Source organism: Ochotona curzoniae, unplaced genomic scaffold, assembly GCF_017591425.1.
Source record: "Ochotona curzoniae isolate NIBS_2020 unplaced genomic scaffold, NIBS_Ocur_1.0 contig_64, whole genome shotgun sequence".
Taxonomy (NCBI): domain Eukaryota; kingdom Metazoa; phylum Chordata; class Mammalia; order Lagomorpha; family Ochotonidae; genus Ochotona; species Ochotona curzoniae.
This window is the reverse complement of record NW_024466502.1, coordinates 505,261-521,506: the sequence shown is the minus strand read 5'-3', so window position 1 is coordinate 521,506 and position 16,246 is coordinate 505,261. Positions and strand designations below refer to the sequence as shown.

General features: G+C 59.7%; 1 protein-coding gene across 6 annotated transcripts in view; it reads left to right on the top strand.

Annotated features, from left to right (window-relative positions):
- ATP11A (ATPase phospholipid transporting 11A) overlaps positions 1-16,246 on the top strand; it is a 60,821-nt gene that overhangs the window by 28,671 nt on the left and 15,904 nt on the right. For all 6 annotated transcript variants that reach the window (XR_005884910.1, XR_005884909.1, XM_040991123.1 and 3 more), the window contains exons 6-20: positions 774-902; positions 1,309-1,412; positions 1,944-1,994; positions 2,430-2,494; positions 3,021-3,102; positions 3,789-3,939; positions 4,768-4,965; positions 7,566-7,739; positions 11,175-11,338; positions 12,254-12,325; positions 13,087-13,160; positions 14,540-14,643; positions 14,921-15,102; positions 15,414-15,665; positions 15,981-16,155. Coding sequence is in view for 4 of the 6 variants with exons in the window: in XM_040991123.1 (XP_040847057.1) it covers positions 774-902; positions 1,309-1,412; positions 1,944-1,994; positions 2,430-2,494; positions 3,021-3,102; positions 3,789-3,939; positions 4,768-4,965; positions 7,566-7,739; positions 11,175-11,338; positions 12,254-12,325; positions 13,087-13,160; positions 14,540-14,643; positions 14,921-15,102; positions 15,414-15,665; positions 15,981-16,155 (1,977 nt within the window). In the remaining 2 variants the exon portion in view is untranslated. The remainder of the gene's footprint in view (positions 1-773; positions 903-1,308; positions 1,413-1,943; positions 1,995-2,429; positions 2,495-3,020; positions 3,103-3,788; positions 3,940-4,767; positions 4,966-7,565; positions 7,740-11,174; positions 11,339-12,253; positions 12,326-13,086; positions 13,161-14,539; positions 14,644-14,920; positions 15,103-15,413; positions 15,666-15,980; positions 16,156-16,246) is intronic.

The following is a 16,246-nucleotide window of genomic DNA, read 5'->3' as shown; positions in this document are numbered from 1 at the left end:
GTTCTGTGACTGCAGACTCACAGAGCCCTCGGCCTGTGCCCCTGGTGGCAGCTGAGTTCCCTGTCAGCCTCTCGGGGTCAGTGTCAGTGTGCAAAGGGCCCCTCTGGGCAGAGGTCCGCCCTCCGGGGACCCCTGCGCCCACAGCCTCTGCTGAGGTCCCTTCTCTGTGCCCTCTGGTCAGGGCAGCAAGTCCATGAGGCTTCGTCCTGGATCCCCGCTGCCCGCCCGGTCCCCTCCTGGGCCTCACCCCACAGTGCCACTGCCCAGCAGCCCTCCTGTCCACATGGCTTCCAAAGGGCCATGGAATTGAACATTCCATAGGTCCACGTGACATGGACTCAGTGCGGACAAGTCTGAGGCTCCAAGCCAGGGCAGTGACAAGTATAGGATGGTATAGGGTGAACAGGGACCCATCTGCAGTGTAGACAAGAGCGTAGGATGGAATGTGGTGTAGACCCAAGTGTAGGATGAAACAGGGTGAAGAGGGACCCCTGTGCTGTGTGACATGAGCGTGCCTTTCTGTAGAGCCCCAGCTACTCAGCCAGTGTGACCTTGGCCGTGGCTCAGCTCTGTCCTGGTCTGAGTGTTGATGACCCTGTTAGCATGCTCACCTGTGGCTTCCCTGCAAACGGCAGTGCCCCCATGTCAGCACTGCCTGCTGCTGGAACCTCAAAACCTCCTTGGGCTCTGGAAGCCCATGGGCCCCTACGTCCAGTGAGACTGGACGCTGCGGCCCTGGGGGCTCACTGTTGCTGCTGGGCTCTGTCTGGTAGGTGGGGGACATTGTCATGGTCAAGGAGGACGAGACCTTTCCCTGTGACCTCATCTTCCTGTCCAGCAACCGAGCTGATGGGACTTGCCACGTCACCACAGCCAGCTTGGATGGGGAGTCAAGCCATAAGGTACCACGCCTTACCTGTGCAGTTCCCATGCTGTATCTTGTGTGAGAGCCCCACTGTGCGCCTCACGTGTGTGAGAGCCCCACTGTGTGCCTTGCATGTGTGCGTGTGTGTGTGTGTGTAAACAGACCTACTGTTGATCTCGTGTGTGTGAGAGTCCCATTGTGCGCCTCACGTGTAAGCAGCCCTACTGTGGGCCTCTCATGTGTGTATGTGTGAGCAGCCCTACTGTGGGCCTTGTGTGCGTGTGAGCAGTCCTACTGTGGGCCTCGTGTGTGTGTGTGTGTGTGTGTGAGAGAGAGAGAGCCTCCCTCCGGTTCATCTCAGCCCCAGGTGAGCCTGAGCCCCGTGCTGCCACGCTATGCAGGTGCCAGCACCAGGGCGGCACTCTCTGTCCGTGTTGTTGCAGACTCACTACGCTGTCCAGGACACCAAGGGGTTCCACACGGAGGAGGAGATTGGGGGGCTGCAAGCCACCATCGAGTGTGAACAGCCGCAGCCTGACCTCTACAAGTAAGGGGGCCTGGGAGCTCAGGCCATTGCCATGTGATCCTCCTTCATCCTGGCACATGGATGTGTGGTTGGGCACAAGCCTGCTGCCCTGGAGACTGAGTCAGGGACCTATAGCAGCCCCCCCAGCCTCTGCCCCAGTAGGCCGAGTCGGGGACCTATAGCAGGGCCCCCCCAGCCTCTGCCCCAGGAGGCCGAGTCAGAGACCTATGGCAGGCCCCCCCAGCCTCTGCCCCAGTAGGCCGAGTCAGAGACCTATAGCAGGCCCCCCACCAGCCTGCTGCCCCAGGAGGCCGAGTCGGGGACCAGCAGCCAGTGCTTTAGGCCTGTTGTGTAGTTTGTGCACTTGGTGGGCTGCAGGTGGAGGGCATTGGTACAGAAGCTGGTTAAACTTTGACGTGTCGCTCTCAATTCAAAGGCGCCATCCGAGCCGGCTGCTTGGGACGGGGGTCCCCAAGGGGCCGAGTGGGACGTGCTGGACGTGGGCGTTGGGGTTGGGTGTGGGCGCCACCAGGTGACATGCCTCTCTGCCAGGTTTGTGGGCCGCATCAACATCTACAATGACCTCAATGACCCCGTGGTGAGGTGAGTGCTCACACCCTCAGCCGCCTGCCTGGGGCCCAGGGTCCCGTCCACCGTGACAGGCATGGGTTCAGGGTGAGTACGGGTGTGCACACATTAGCCAGTCCTGATGCTTGTAGTAAACGTGTTTTCAAAGGGGCAGTGTGTGGGTGTGACACAGGGGTTACAGCGGGATTCCCAGGCCCAGGACGCCTGCTTGTCCTCACATGGACAAGCAGCACAGGCCCTCCTGGGAGGCCCTGCCTCAACCAGGCCCAGCTGGGCAGTGGCCCATGTGTGGGCACAGGCACACCCACCTGTGAGCACCTGTCCCCCGCCCACTTGTGGCATTCTCATTGGCTCACTCGGACCCGGTCAGTAGGTCTGTCCCACCTTTCTGGGTCTGCCCGCCACCCCCTCTTCCTGCTGATCCTGATCCCCCACCCCTCGTCCTCACAGGCCACTGGGATCGGAGAATCTGCTTCTCAGAGGAGCCACGCTAAAGAACACTGAGAAAATCTTTGGTAGGAATCTGATTGGGGGTTGGATCTGAGTCCTGCAGCTGCCTGAAGCCAGGCTCAGCTGTGGGGTGGCAGCCTGTTCCCGGCTTGGCTGCACGGCCGTGGCCTGTCCCCAGCTCGGCTGCACAGCTGTGGCCTGCCTCTGGCTCAGCTGCGTGGTGGCGACCTGTCCCAGTCTCTGCTCGCAGGTCTTGGGCCACCTGGGGCAGGGGGCAGGGGCAGCTCAGAACAGCCATGAGTCGGGTGCTAGGGTGCAGCATGAGCATCAGACACTGTGCCCAGGGAAGGTCCTTTCTTTGCTGGTCCCTGCCCTTTGAGGTGGGTCATAGATGACAGACATGCAGGTGTCCCACCGAGAGCCCCCCTAGTGAAACAGCCACTTGATGAGCAGGCTCCAATCAGGGTTCTGGAGGCCAGTTGAAGTCCACTCTGATTCCCTAACCAAGACCCATTCCCCCACCACCATGAGTGACCCCCAGGATGGGCACAGCACCTGCCTCGTCCTCATGGCACGCCTTCTGCTCCGCAGGTGTTGCCATTTACACTGGCATGGAGACCAAGATGGCTCTGAACTACCAGTCCAAGTCCCAGAAGAGGTCTGCAGTGGAGAAGTAAGGCCCAGGCCAGCTTTTGTTTCCAAGCCCTTGGCTGACATGTCACCTCCTTCTAGTGGACAGACCAGTAGCTTCCAGAGAATTTAGCAAGGAGCAAGGCCCATGGCTTTATGGGAGTGGATTCCCGGCCACACTGAGCAAGCATGGTCATGGACCTCGGGCCAGCTGGGGCAGGGACAACTGTAACAGGACTTGATCCAGTGTGTCTATGCCCGCCAGGTTACAGGGACAGACTATGAAACCTCCACAAGTGTGGAAGCCCCAAACTCCTGCGCAAGCCTGTGACTCTGACCCCTAGTCGAGGCCAAAGTCTGGGAGCCCTGAGCCCAGCCCCGTGTTGGGAAGCCCTGAGCCCAGGCTGGCCTCTTCCTGCTGAGGGCACCTCCTTTGCATAGCAGCCGTGCCACCCTGTAGCTGGTGTGACTCTGGTTGTCCCGAGGTGGTCAGGGGACCTGATACTTGGGGTCCTTGCCAGCCCTCACATGGTGACCACCCTCTCGGTCCTGTTCCCTGCAACCTGTGAGTGCATTTGCACATGGACACACGTGGGTGTGTGTCTGCCTTCCTACCACAGCAGCTTGTGCACGTGCTGTAGGCATACCCCTCCTGTGACAGGGAAGAAGGGACTGTAGGCTCCTGGTGGCCAGGTACTGGCGCAGTCCTCCCACGACCCCTCGTTGCAGGTCCATGAACGTGTTCCTCGTTGTGTACCTGTGCATCCTCATCAGCAAGGCGCTCATCAACACGGTGCTCAAGTATGTGTGGCAGAGTGCACCCTTCCGCGACGAGCCCTGGTACAACCAGAAGACTGAGGCCGAGCGCCAGAGGAATCTGGTAGGAAGAGCCACCTGCTGGGTACCATTTGCAGTTGGGTGGAGGGTGGAGCAAGGGAGCCATGATTTACTAACACTTAGTGATCGCAGAGCACATGCTGGAGTGCTCAGCATGCCTGGCTGCTCTCCCAGCACAGGCTCTCGTGAGATGGCACCTTACACACCTGCTCACAGGGGTCCTCAGTGCCAGTTGTTGACTTTGTAATAATTCAAGGGAAAAAGCCACATGTAGGGCCCTCAGAGACACCTGTGTCTGCAGAGGGCACTGTGCCCAGGCCCTGACCATGTCATGTAGCCTGCAGAGGGCACTGTGCCCAGGCCCTGATTTCTCATCCTATGTAGCCTGCAGAGGGCGCTGTGCCCAGGCCCTAACCATGTCATGTAGCCTGCAGAGGGCACTGTGCCCAGGCCCTGATTTCTCATCCTATGTAGCCTGCAGAGGGTGCTGTGCCCAGGCCCTGACCTCACAGCCTCATGTGGCCTGCAGAGGGTGCTGTGCCCAGGCCCTGACCATGTCATGTGGCCTGCAGAGGGCACTGTGCCCAGGCCCTGACCTCACACTCTCATGTTGCCTGTAGAAGGCATTGTGCCCAGGCCCTGACCATGTCATGTAGCCTGCAGAGGGCACTGTGCCCAGGCCCTGACCTCACAGCCTCATGTGGCCTGCAGAGGGTGCTGTGCCCAAGCCCTGACCATGTCATGTGGCCTGCAGAGGGCGCTGTGCCCAGGCCCCGACCTCACAGCCTCATGTGGCCTGCAGAGGGCGCTGTGCTCAGGCCCTGACCTCACACACGCCTTTGCTGCAGGCGCTGACCTTCTTCTGTCCCAGTTCCTCAGGGCCTTCACCGACTTCCTGGCCTTCATGGTCCTCTTCAACTACATCATCCCGGTGTCCATGTACGTCACAGTAGAGATGCAGAAGTTCCTCGGGTCCTACTTCATCACCTGGGATGAGGACATGTTTGACGAGGAGACAGGCGAAGGGCCTCTGGTGAACACGTCTGATCTCAACGAAGAACTGGGGCAGGTGTGTACCCGAGGCCTCTCGTGGTTTACTGACACCTGCACCCACACCGTCTGTCCAGGTGTCAGGGTTCCACGAGATACGTGCCGTGTATCTAGGTCCCCCAGGGATCAGTCCAGTGGCTTGAGGAGTCACTGGAAGTTTTCCCAACGTGACTGTTAGGTGACAGGCAGGAGCAAACATCAGCGCTGCTGTGTGGTCTGTTTTTGGCTGGTTTATGGGAACTGGTCCACAGGTGTTCTCAGTGGAGGAGGGGCCAATATGGAAATGCCAGCCACCATGTTAAGTGCCAACTGCACAGGCTCTGTGCCCTGTCCCAGGCCATGATGGGGTGTCCCCGCAGCGGACGGGCTGGCCTGGCAGTGACAGGGTATCCCCGCAGTGGACGGGCCGGTCTGGCAGTGACGGGGTATCCCTGTAGTGGATGGGCTGACCTGGCAGTGACGGGGTGTCCCCACAGTGGATGGGCTGACCTGGCAGTGACGGGGTGTCCCCACAGTGGATGAGCTGACCTGGCAGTGACGGGGTGTCCCTGTAGTGGATGGGCCAGTCTGGCAGTGAAGGGGTGTCCCCACAGTGGATGGGCCAGTCTGGCAGTGAAGGGGTGTCCCTACAGTGGATGGGCCAGTCTGGCAGTGAAGGGGTATCCCCACAGTGGACGGGCCGGTCTGGCAGTGACGGGGTATCCCTGTAGTGGATGGGCTGACCTGGCAGTGACGGGGTGTCCCCACAGTGGATGAGCTGACCTGGCAGTGACGGGGTGTCCCTGTAGTGGATGGGCTGACCTGGCAGTGACGGGGTGTCCCCACAGTGGATGAGCTGACCTGGCAGTGACGGGGTCTCCCCACAGTGGATGGGCCAGTCTGGCAGTGAAGGGGTGTCCCCACAGTGGACGGGCCGGTCTGGCAGTGACGGGGTATCCCTGTAGTGGATGGGCTGACCTGGCAGTGACGGGGTGTCCCCACAGTGGATGGGCTGACCTGGCAGTGACGGGGTATCCCTGTAGTGGATGGGCTGACCTGGCAGTGACGGGGTGTCCCCACAGTGGATGGGCTGACCTGGCAGTGACGGGGTGTCCCCACAGTGGATGGGCCAGTCTGGCAGTGAAGGGGTGTCCCCACAGTGGATGGGCTGACCTGGCAGTGACGGGGTGTCCCCACAGTGGATGAGCTGACCTGGCAGTGACGGGGTATCCCTGTAGTGGATGGGCTGACCTGGCAGTGACGGGGTGTCCCCACAGTGGATGGGCTGACCTGGCAGTGACGGGGTGTCCCCACAGTGGATGGGCCAGTCTGGCAGTGAAGGGGTGTCCCCACAGTGGATGGGCTGGCCTGGTTTTGAGGAGGTGCAGGCCTGGACTTGGTAAGAGTTTTGAGGACATGGTGTGTGGCGAGTTCAGAATGCTGCAGGCAGTCCCCGCCCTGCAGTGACTGGCGTGCGTTCTGGCAGGCCACCTCATTGCCACAGCACATCCTCATCTGTGAAATGGGGTGATGGGGGGCAGATGAAGAGGGAGTGGACAGTGGACAGCCTTCACAGCATCTGGGAGTGACTGCCTCATCTGTGTGCAGCCCGTCCTGGCCCAGGAAAGGCAGGTCGCTTGGCATCTGAGCCTAAGGGGCCTTCCTGCTGTTCCCAGCCCATGTCTGCAGGTAGAGCCATTCACAATGGAAGGGGCAGGGCTGTGACTCCCACTGCAATGGCAAACAGGGTCGAGCTCAGCGGGGCAGGGGTGAGGAATGGAGGGTGTCCCACAGATGGGATAGTGGGAACATCCCCCGGTGTTCCTGACAAAAATCCTGAGGACAGGCCGCAGTGGAGCTTAGGAGCGGGTGGAGGACCCAGAGTGGGGGTGCTGTCCACACCGGCCCTGAGACGTCCAAGGCCCCCTCGCTCCCCAGGCCTCAGTTTGCTTGTGTGAGCAGCTGGTGTGAGCTGCAGCAGAGGAAGGGGTAGGAGGGTGACAGCTGGGGGTGCATCATCCAGGCCCTCATTGCTTAGCTGCAGCTGGGCAGGCCACTCGGCTGCTCAGCCCCTGCTGTTCCTCTGTCAGATCCAGAGGTCTGTGGGAAGCAGGGGCCACCTGGCAGGTGCAGGTTATTGCCGACCATCACGGATGCAGGTGCAGCCCTCCCCAGGGCCACCCTGGGAGGCTGGTGAACAGACACCCGGATGGCAGGGATTGGGACTGACTGATCAAGTCGTGCACCTATAGTTCATTTGTTGGAACCAAGCCCTCCACGGAGTGGCAGATCCTACCACAGGTTTCCAAGAACATGTTCCTGCAAGGCACAGAAAGGGGGGATGCAGGCTGGGCTTCCCTCTGCTGCTGACCCTGTGTGCCCTGACTTCACCTCCCACTCACCTGCCTCTCCTAAGACTGGGTGTTGGGGGCAGACTGGCCCCCATGTCCTGTGGCATGGAGAGCTTTGAGGTCCAGGACGTCACCAGGAGTCTGTCCTCTCCTGGCCTTTGATCGCAGGACCTTGTGCCGTCCATCTGAATGGAGGAAGCCCCAGCTCCACCAAGAGGTGCCAGATGTGGGGCCAGGGCACAGCGGCCGCTGCTTTCCCTCTCATGTCCAAGGTGTGTGCTGCCCGCAGGTGGAGTATGTGTTCACAGACAAGACAGGCACACTCACGGAGAACAATATGGAATTCAAGGAGTGCTGCGTCGAGGGCCATGTCTATGTCCCCCATGTCATCTGCAATGGACAGGTGCTACCCGACTCCTCAGGGATCGAGATGATTGATTCCTCCCCCAGTGGCAGCGGCCGGGTGAGTGACGGGCACCCCACTGGGTGGCGCCGGCTGCATTTGTAATGCCCACGTATGCGACTGCAAGCTTAATTCACAAGTAGAGGGATCCCATGTGGGCTTTGCTGAGAGACTGAGTCAGCTGCCCTTCAGAGGGGAGCCTGAGAGATCTAGACCAAAAGAGCAGAGTGAGCATACAGCATGTGTGTAAACCCAGTCAGCTCCCACACACAGCACATGCAAACATGCACGCTTACACTCCCATACACCCAGGAGCACACCCACACGCTTACACCCACACACGCCCAGGAGCACATCACACGCTTACACTCCCACACACCCAGGAGCACACCACACGCTTACACTCCCACATGCCCAGGAGCACATCACACGCTTACACTCCCACATGCCCAGGAGCACATCACACACTTACACTCCCATACACCCAGGAGCACACCCACACGCTTACACTCCCACATGCCCAGGAGCACACCCACACGCTTACACCCACACACGCCCAGGAGCATACCTACAGACTTATACTCCCACATGCCCAGGAGCACACCCACACACTTACACTCCCATACACCCAGGAGCACACCCACACGCTTACACCCACACACGCCCAGGAGCATACCTACAGACTTATACTCCCACATGCCCAGGAGCACACCCACACACTTACACTCCCATACACCCAGGAGCACACCCACACGCTTACACTCCCACATGCCCAGGAGCACATCACACGCTTACACCCACACATGCCCAGGAGCACATCACACGCTTACACCCACACACGCCCAGGATCACATCACACGCTTACACTCCCATATACCCAGGAGCACATCACACACTTACACTCCCACATGCCCAGGAGCACATCACACGCTTACACCCACACACGCCCAGGAGCACATCACACGCTTACACTCCCACATGCCCAGGAGCACATCACACGCTTACACTCCCACATGCCCAGGAGCACATCACACGCTTACACTCCCACATGCCCAGGAGCACATCACACACTTACACTCCCATACACCCAGGAGCACATCACACGCTTACACTCCCACACACCCAGGAGCACATCACATGCTTACACTCCCACATGCCCAGGAGCACATCACACGCTTACACTCCCACATGCCCAGGAGCACATCACACGCTTACACCCACACACGCCCAGGAGCACATCACACGCTTACACCCACACACGCCCAGGAGCACATCATACGCTTACACTCCCACACACCCAGGAGCACATCACACGCTTACACTCCCACATGCCCAGGAGCACATCACACGCTTACACCCACACACGCCCAGGAGCACATCACACACTTACACTCCCACATGCCCAGGATCACATCACACGCTTACACTCCCACATGCCCAGGAGCACATCACACGCTTACACTCCCATACACCCAGGAGCACATCACACGCTTACACCCACACACGCCCAGGAGCACATCACACACTTACACTCCCACATGCCCAGGATCACATCACACGCTTACACTCCCACATGCCCAGGAGCACATCACACGCTTACACTCCCACATGCCCAGGAGCACATCACACACTTACACTCCCACATGCCCAGGAGCACATCACACGCTTACACCCACACATGCCCAGGAGCACATCACACGCTTACACCCACACACGCCCAGGAGCACATCACACGCTTACACCCACACACGCCCAGGAGCACATCACACGCTTACACTCCCACATGCCCAGGAGCACATCACACGCTTACACTCCCACATGCCCAGGAGCACATCACACGCTTACACCCAGACACGCCCAGGAGCACATCACACGCTTACACTCCCACATGCCCAGGAGCACATCACACGCTTACACCCACACACGCCCAGGAGCACATCACACACTTACACTCCCACATGCCCAGGATCACATCACACGCTTACACTCCCACATGCCCAGGAGCACATCACACGCTTACACTCCCATACACCCAGGAGCACATCACACGCTTACACCCACACACGCCCAGGAGCACATCACACACTTACACTCCCACATGCCCAGGATCACATCACACGCTTACACTCCCACATGCCCAGGAGCACATCACACGCTTACACTCCCACATGCCCAGGAGCACATCACACACTTACACTCCCACATGCCCAGGAGCACATCACACGCTTACACCCACACATGCCCAGGAGCACATCACACGCTTACACCCACACACGCCCAGGAGCACATCACATGCTTACACCCACACACGCCCAGGAGCACATCACACGCTTACACTCCCACATGCCCAGGAGCACATCACACGCTTACACTCCCACATGCCCAGGAGCACATCACACGCTTACACTCCCACATGCCCAGGAGCACATCACACGCTTACACCCACACACGCCCAGGAGCACATCACACGCTTACACTCCCACATGCCCAGGAGCACATCACACTTACACTCCCACATGCCCAGGAGCACATCACACACTTACACTCCCACATGCCCAGGAGCACATCACATGCTTACACTCCCACATGCCCAGGAGCACATCACACGCTTACACCCACACACGCCCAGGAGCACATCACACGCTTACACTCCCACATGCCCAGGAGCACATCACACGCTTACACCCACACACGCCCAGGAGCACATCACACGCTTACACTCCCACATGCCCAGGAGCACATCACACGCTTACACCCACACACGCCCAGGAGCACATCACACGCTTACACTCCCACACGCCCAGGAGCACATCACACGCTCACACACTCCCACACACGCCCAGGAGCACATCACACGCTTACACTCCCACATGCCCAGGAGCACATCACACGCTTACACTCCCATACACCCAGGAGCACATCACACGCTTACACTCCCACACGCCCAGGAGCACATCACACGCTTACACTCCCACATGCCCAGGAGCACATCACACGCTTACACCCACACACGCCCAGGAGCACATCACACGCTTACACTCCCACATGCCCAGGAGCACATCACACGCTTACACTCCCACACACCCAGGATCACACATAGGACACACAAAGACACATGCTCACACGAGCATCACTCTCCCTGCTAAATGCTGATGTCTGTAGCTGCAGTGCTGCTGAAGGGACCTGCCTGAGAGTTGGTTTGCAGGTGAAGTGTGGCATTGTTGGTCTGTGGCAGGTGCTCTGCATGCCATGTGGGCCATCGTGGGGTGAATGTAGCCATCTGCAGGGCCAGGGCACAGGCCAACCGAGCCAGGGAGGCTCAGGAGCACGTGTGCTGACCTGACTGCTTGGCATGGCGCTGTCCCTCTTGGCATCTGCCTCAGCCACCCACAGTTCTTCGTCCTCATTTGCTGCATGAGATACCAGGCTGTCCCTGCTCTCCATGGTCACTGCAGGCAGAGGCGTGGACATCTGTCCTGGGCTGTGCCGTTTCAGGAGCGAGAGGAGTTGTTCTTCCGGGCTCTCTGCCTGTGCCACACTGTCCAGGTGAAGGACGACGATGATGTGGATGGGCCCAGGAAGTCACCAGACTCGGGGAAGTCCTGCGTGTACATCTCATCGTCGCCCGACGAGGTGGCACTGGTGGAGGGAGTACAGAGGTGTGTGTCACTGTCGGGGTGGGGCTAGTCCAGCAGCCTTGGGGCATCTATTCCCAGCCCCGTGGTAGCTGCGTCTTGGAAGCCACATCCGTGCCCACCACGGTGCTCATGACCCCTGTACCGCTGGCAGTGACATACGGCATTCCATTGGTGCCAGGTCTCACTCCCTTCTCCCCTGCCTGACCCCAAAGTGAGCAAGGCTGGGCAGAGGAGAGCAGGGTGTGGACGGCAGAACCGTCTGCCATTGTCTGCACAGTTGTCTCCTCGTGTGTAAGGAAATGCATGCCCTTGGGAGCCACGTGGTCAGGGCAGTCCAGGTGCCTCCCGTGGCCTCCTTGCGCTGTGTCTAGTGAGAGCACAGCTCGGCAGGCACCTCAAGGTCCTTGTGTCGGGTGTCTTGCCCGTGTGTGGCAGGTGCACCAAGAGCTGGGAGCACTTGCACTGTCAAGCTGGAGCAGAGCTGTGCACTTATGTGACCCTCCACCTCTCTTAGGGAGCTGTGTGCCCCAGGGGACCCCACTTCTCAGCTGTGTGCCCCAGGGGACCCCACCTCTCAGCTGTGTGTCCCAGGGGAACCCCCATGTGCCTGGGGACCTTGTCATACCAATGCTGCATCCTACACAGCTGGCTGTACAGACAGACGGTATCCCTGTGGTCAGCTGACATGTTCTAGAAGCTGGTTCTGTAGTTACAGAAGCTGCTGTCTGTGACCACAGCTGAGGCCCACAGCCTTGGTGGACACTGGGCTCAAAGCCTGTTCTAAGAGCAGGGACAGCCCCACCCCCACCTTGACAGCTTCCCGACTTCAGCATGTGGTTCACAACCTGTTTGTCACGCTGGCTGTGTCTCACCAAGTGAGAGACGCCCTGTCCCCGGGCCGCAAGGCCGGGGCTGACCGGGCCCGCTCCTCTGCAGGCTTGGCTTCACGTACCTGAGGCTGAAGGACAACTACATGGAGCTGCTCAACAGGGAGAGTGACATCGAGAGGTGAGCGCTGGCACGTGACTGGGACCCAGCTTCTTCCCCAGCACAGCCCTGACAGGCCGTGGAATGCTCTGGAAGTCTTTAACTCTTGCCAGTTACAGCCTCAGGTGTGCCGTGGGATGTTCTGGAAATGTTAGATTGAAGTGGAAGCAGGGGGAGCAGGACTCCCACAAGGACGGGACCTTTTCCTTTAGCAACACACACTGATGTACAAGGAGAAAAAATTCATCTGATAATTTCATCCAAAATTGAGCTCTTGTCTGGGTTTCAGTGCAGGCGCTCTCCAGGCTTGTAGTATGTTGCAGCCTCTGTGAGAGGACAGTGAGCAGACTTCATGGCCTGGATGCCCGTAGGGCCTGCGGCACAGGCAGCACCCAGCACTGCAGGGCCAGGCTGGCCTTGGCTGCCCTGTCCTGCTCTTGGCAGCTGCATGTCTGGCTCACAGCCCCTCGCAGTGAGCAGGGAAGCAAGGCCAGGTGAGGGCGGGTGAGGAGTGCAGTGTTGGGCCTCACGGGCACTCACTGGGCTTCATAAGAAACTTAAAATAGCTCAGGGATGCCATGGGAGTGCTGAGCTGTTCCCTGCATTGCCAGTACCACGCAGCCTGGCGAGCGTGTGGGAGTGAGCCTGGGGCACTGGTCCCAGGATGGGCATGTGTGCTGTGCCGTGCTCACACTGACCAGTCCCCGCAGGGTGCCTGACCACAACCTGTGTTGGCAGCATGGGGACACAGGTGGGAAGGGATTGTCATTTTTCTTTTTCAGGTTCGAGTTGCTGGAAGTTTTGAGTTTTGACTCCGTGAGGAGGCGGATGAGTGTGATTGTGAAATCTGCCACAGGTAGTTGTCTTTTTGGACCCTGCGCCGTGCCCGGCCATGGTGGTTGCTTTGTCTAATGGTGAGGTCCAGGCTCCTGGCCCTGAGAGCGTGCGTTCTGATTGGCAGCCCAAATTCCTTCTCCAAGTTTGTCATGGCACACTGGCTGGGGACTGTGCTTCTTATCACGTGTCCCCACCATGTGATATGGCTCCCGTGGGCCCCTGCTCCGTGCCATGGCTTCAGAAAAGGCAACCAGGGTTTGTCAACTGCCCCGGTCAGATGGAGGACACAAAGCCATGGATCTTGTCGGTCATCAGATGGCCATAACAGCTTGTCCCCACTAAGAATGACAAACCTGGAGCTTTGCGCTCAAAGCCGTGCACCCAGGACGTCATGGCAGGGCACACTGGGTGAGTGCTCTGGCCACGGCCAGGCCCTGCCCTGCCCAGCAGACACCACAAGGGCCACCTTGACCCGTCTGGCTGGGCCTGCAGACACCTCTCCAGGTGGCACCTGCTCACTTGCACCCAACACCTGGTTCTTTGCGCAAACACCTGGTCACGGAGTCAGGCAGCAGCTCTGTCCAGCGCTTCCTGAGGCCCCAGCTGCCCTCTCAGCCTTCAGCATCAAGGCTGCCTAGGCCACCTGAGGAGGTTGTGTAGTGTACCCCATGGCATTCCCAGGGGCCTGTCCCGCTGCACATGGGAGGGGCACCCTTTGCAGGTTGAGGGAGAGGTCACAGTCATTACCTTGACCAGGACTCTCCATCCCTGTCCTGGGCCCTGCAGGAGTGCTGAGCCCGCTCCTCCCAGCCCCAGTGCAGCTGCGAGCTCCCGGCTTAGAAAAGGAGCAACTTGTACTTCAGCTTGCTGGTCCACCTTCTAGCTCCTGCAAAGCCCCGCCTCCTGACACAGCCTGCTAGGGCAGCTCATGCCAGGCATGGTTTGTCCCCATGGGCAGTTGCAGGGCAAAGCACAGTGATGTCTCCATGGTAACCCTTGTCTGTCTCCACTCACCCAGGGACTGAGAGCATGTAGGAACTGCACATGTGTGTTTGGGCTCCACTCAGGGACCGTGCTCAGACCAGTTCCTGATGCCATGAGGGCGCACAGGGCAGCCTGGGGCTGTGTGCGGGAGGGCACCTTGACCCTGTGCCTGGGCGCTGTGCCCAGGGGAGTTGGCCATGCACCAGGGCTCCATCACCCTTCTCTCTCGAGACAGGCGGAAGTGGAGTGCGGGGTTATGGCAGGCTCCAGGGCCGGCTGACTCCAGTCTCCGCTAATGATTCAGGTGCTGCAGTGGCCCAGCATCTGATTGCTGGCTTGTTTGTTTTAACAATAGCATAATGTGGAAAATCGGCATCCCTGGAGGTGAGTAAATCACACCTAATTGTTGTACAGGAGAAATTTACCTTTTCTGCAAGGGAGCAGACTCTTCCATATTTCCCAGAGTTATTGAAGGCAAAGTGGAGCAGATCCGGGCCAGGGTGGAGCGGAACGCAGTGGTGAGTCACGGGGGTGGCAGGGCGGGTGCTGTGGGTGGCCCCGTTCTCCGTGTGAGGAAGGCCCCTGTGGGTGTGTCCCGTGGGTGGCCCCATCCTCCGTGTGAGGATGGAGCCCACGTGTTCTGACATTCTGGCCGCAGTGGCTGCCTCAATCCCTCAGGATGTCTGTAGCATCCTGGACAGGTGGCGGGAACACACTGGAAGGCCCCTCTGGGTCTGCAGCCTAGGGACACCCCAGCAGGACATCTGAGCAGGGACCCCTCTGCACGTTCTGCAGGAGGGACTGCGGACGCTGTGTGTTGCCTACAAGAGGCTCACCCCGGAGGAGTATGAGGGCGTGTGCAGGCTGCTCCAGGCCGCCAAGGTGGCGCTGCAGGACCGGGAGAAGAAGCTGGCGGAAGCCTACGAGCAGATAGAAAGAGACCTGGTTCTGCTTGGGGCCACCGCGGTGGAGGACCGGTAAGGTTCCCGGTGACAGGGACGACACCGTGTCGCGGAGATGATGCCGCCTGTGCTGAGTGGGCCGCCGTGTGCTTTTCTGCTTGGTCCCGTTTCTCTCTGACGGCTAAAACATTTTACCCACAACAGAGTAGCAGGTCAGACACCAAATGCCCAGGAAGTAGCCAGCCCCATGGGAGCCCAGGTCCAGCCCTGGCCTTGGTGGGCCCCGGAAGTGGGCTGCAGGATCGGGTTCCATGTTGGTGCTCATGCCAGCCCAGTGCCCTCCTCCGCCGACATCTGCCCGAGGCATTTGGCTTGTACCTTCACAGGCTGCAGGAGAAAGCGGCCGACACCATCGAGGCGCTGCAGAAAGCGGGGATCAAGGTGTGGGTCCTCACTGGGGACAAGATGGAGACGGCGGCCGCCACCTGCTATGCCTGCAAGCTGTTCCGGAGGAACACGCAGCTGCTGGAGCTGACCACCAAGAAGATGGAGGAGCAGAGCCTGCATGATGTGCTGTTCGAGCTGAGCAAGACGGTGCTGCGCCACAGCGGCAGCCTCACCAGGGACCCTCTGTCCAGGTGGGCACCCCCGCTGGGGGCTGAGCACCCTGGCTCCGCCTTCTCACCCGACAGTCACCGCGGGACTGATGGGCGGATCAGAGCTGGGGGAGGAGCCAGGAGGTGTTGCTCTTGCAGGGCTGTGTGTACAGACAGAGCAAGCCATGTACTAATAAACCCCCCACTTCCTTGGTCCCTGGACACACGTGTGTGTGTCCTGCTATGAGAGTGCATGGGACAGAGGTGTACCCCTGTGTCCCGGGCCCCTGCAGGGACCCAGAGCTGCACAAGGAGTGGTGACTGAGGGCCGTCTTCCCCTCCCGTATCACCCTACAGCCTCTCGGCGGACGTGCAGGACTACGGGCTGATCATCGACGGGGCAGCACTGTCCATGGTGATGAAGCCACGGGAGGAAGGCAGCAGCAGCAACTACCGCGAGCTCTTCCTGGAGATCTGTCGTAACTGCAGCGCCGTGCTGTGCTGCCGCATGGCGCCCCTGCAGAAGGCTCAGGTCGGCCCCGGCTCTGCCCCACACACCCCTGCCACGGTCTGTAAAGGTCTGGCGAGTGACCCCTGGAAGGTAGACACCAAGGCAGGCGAGC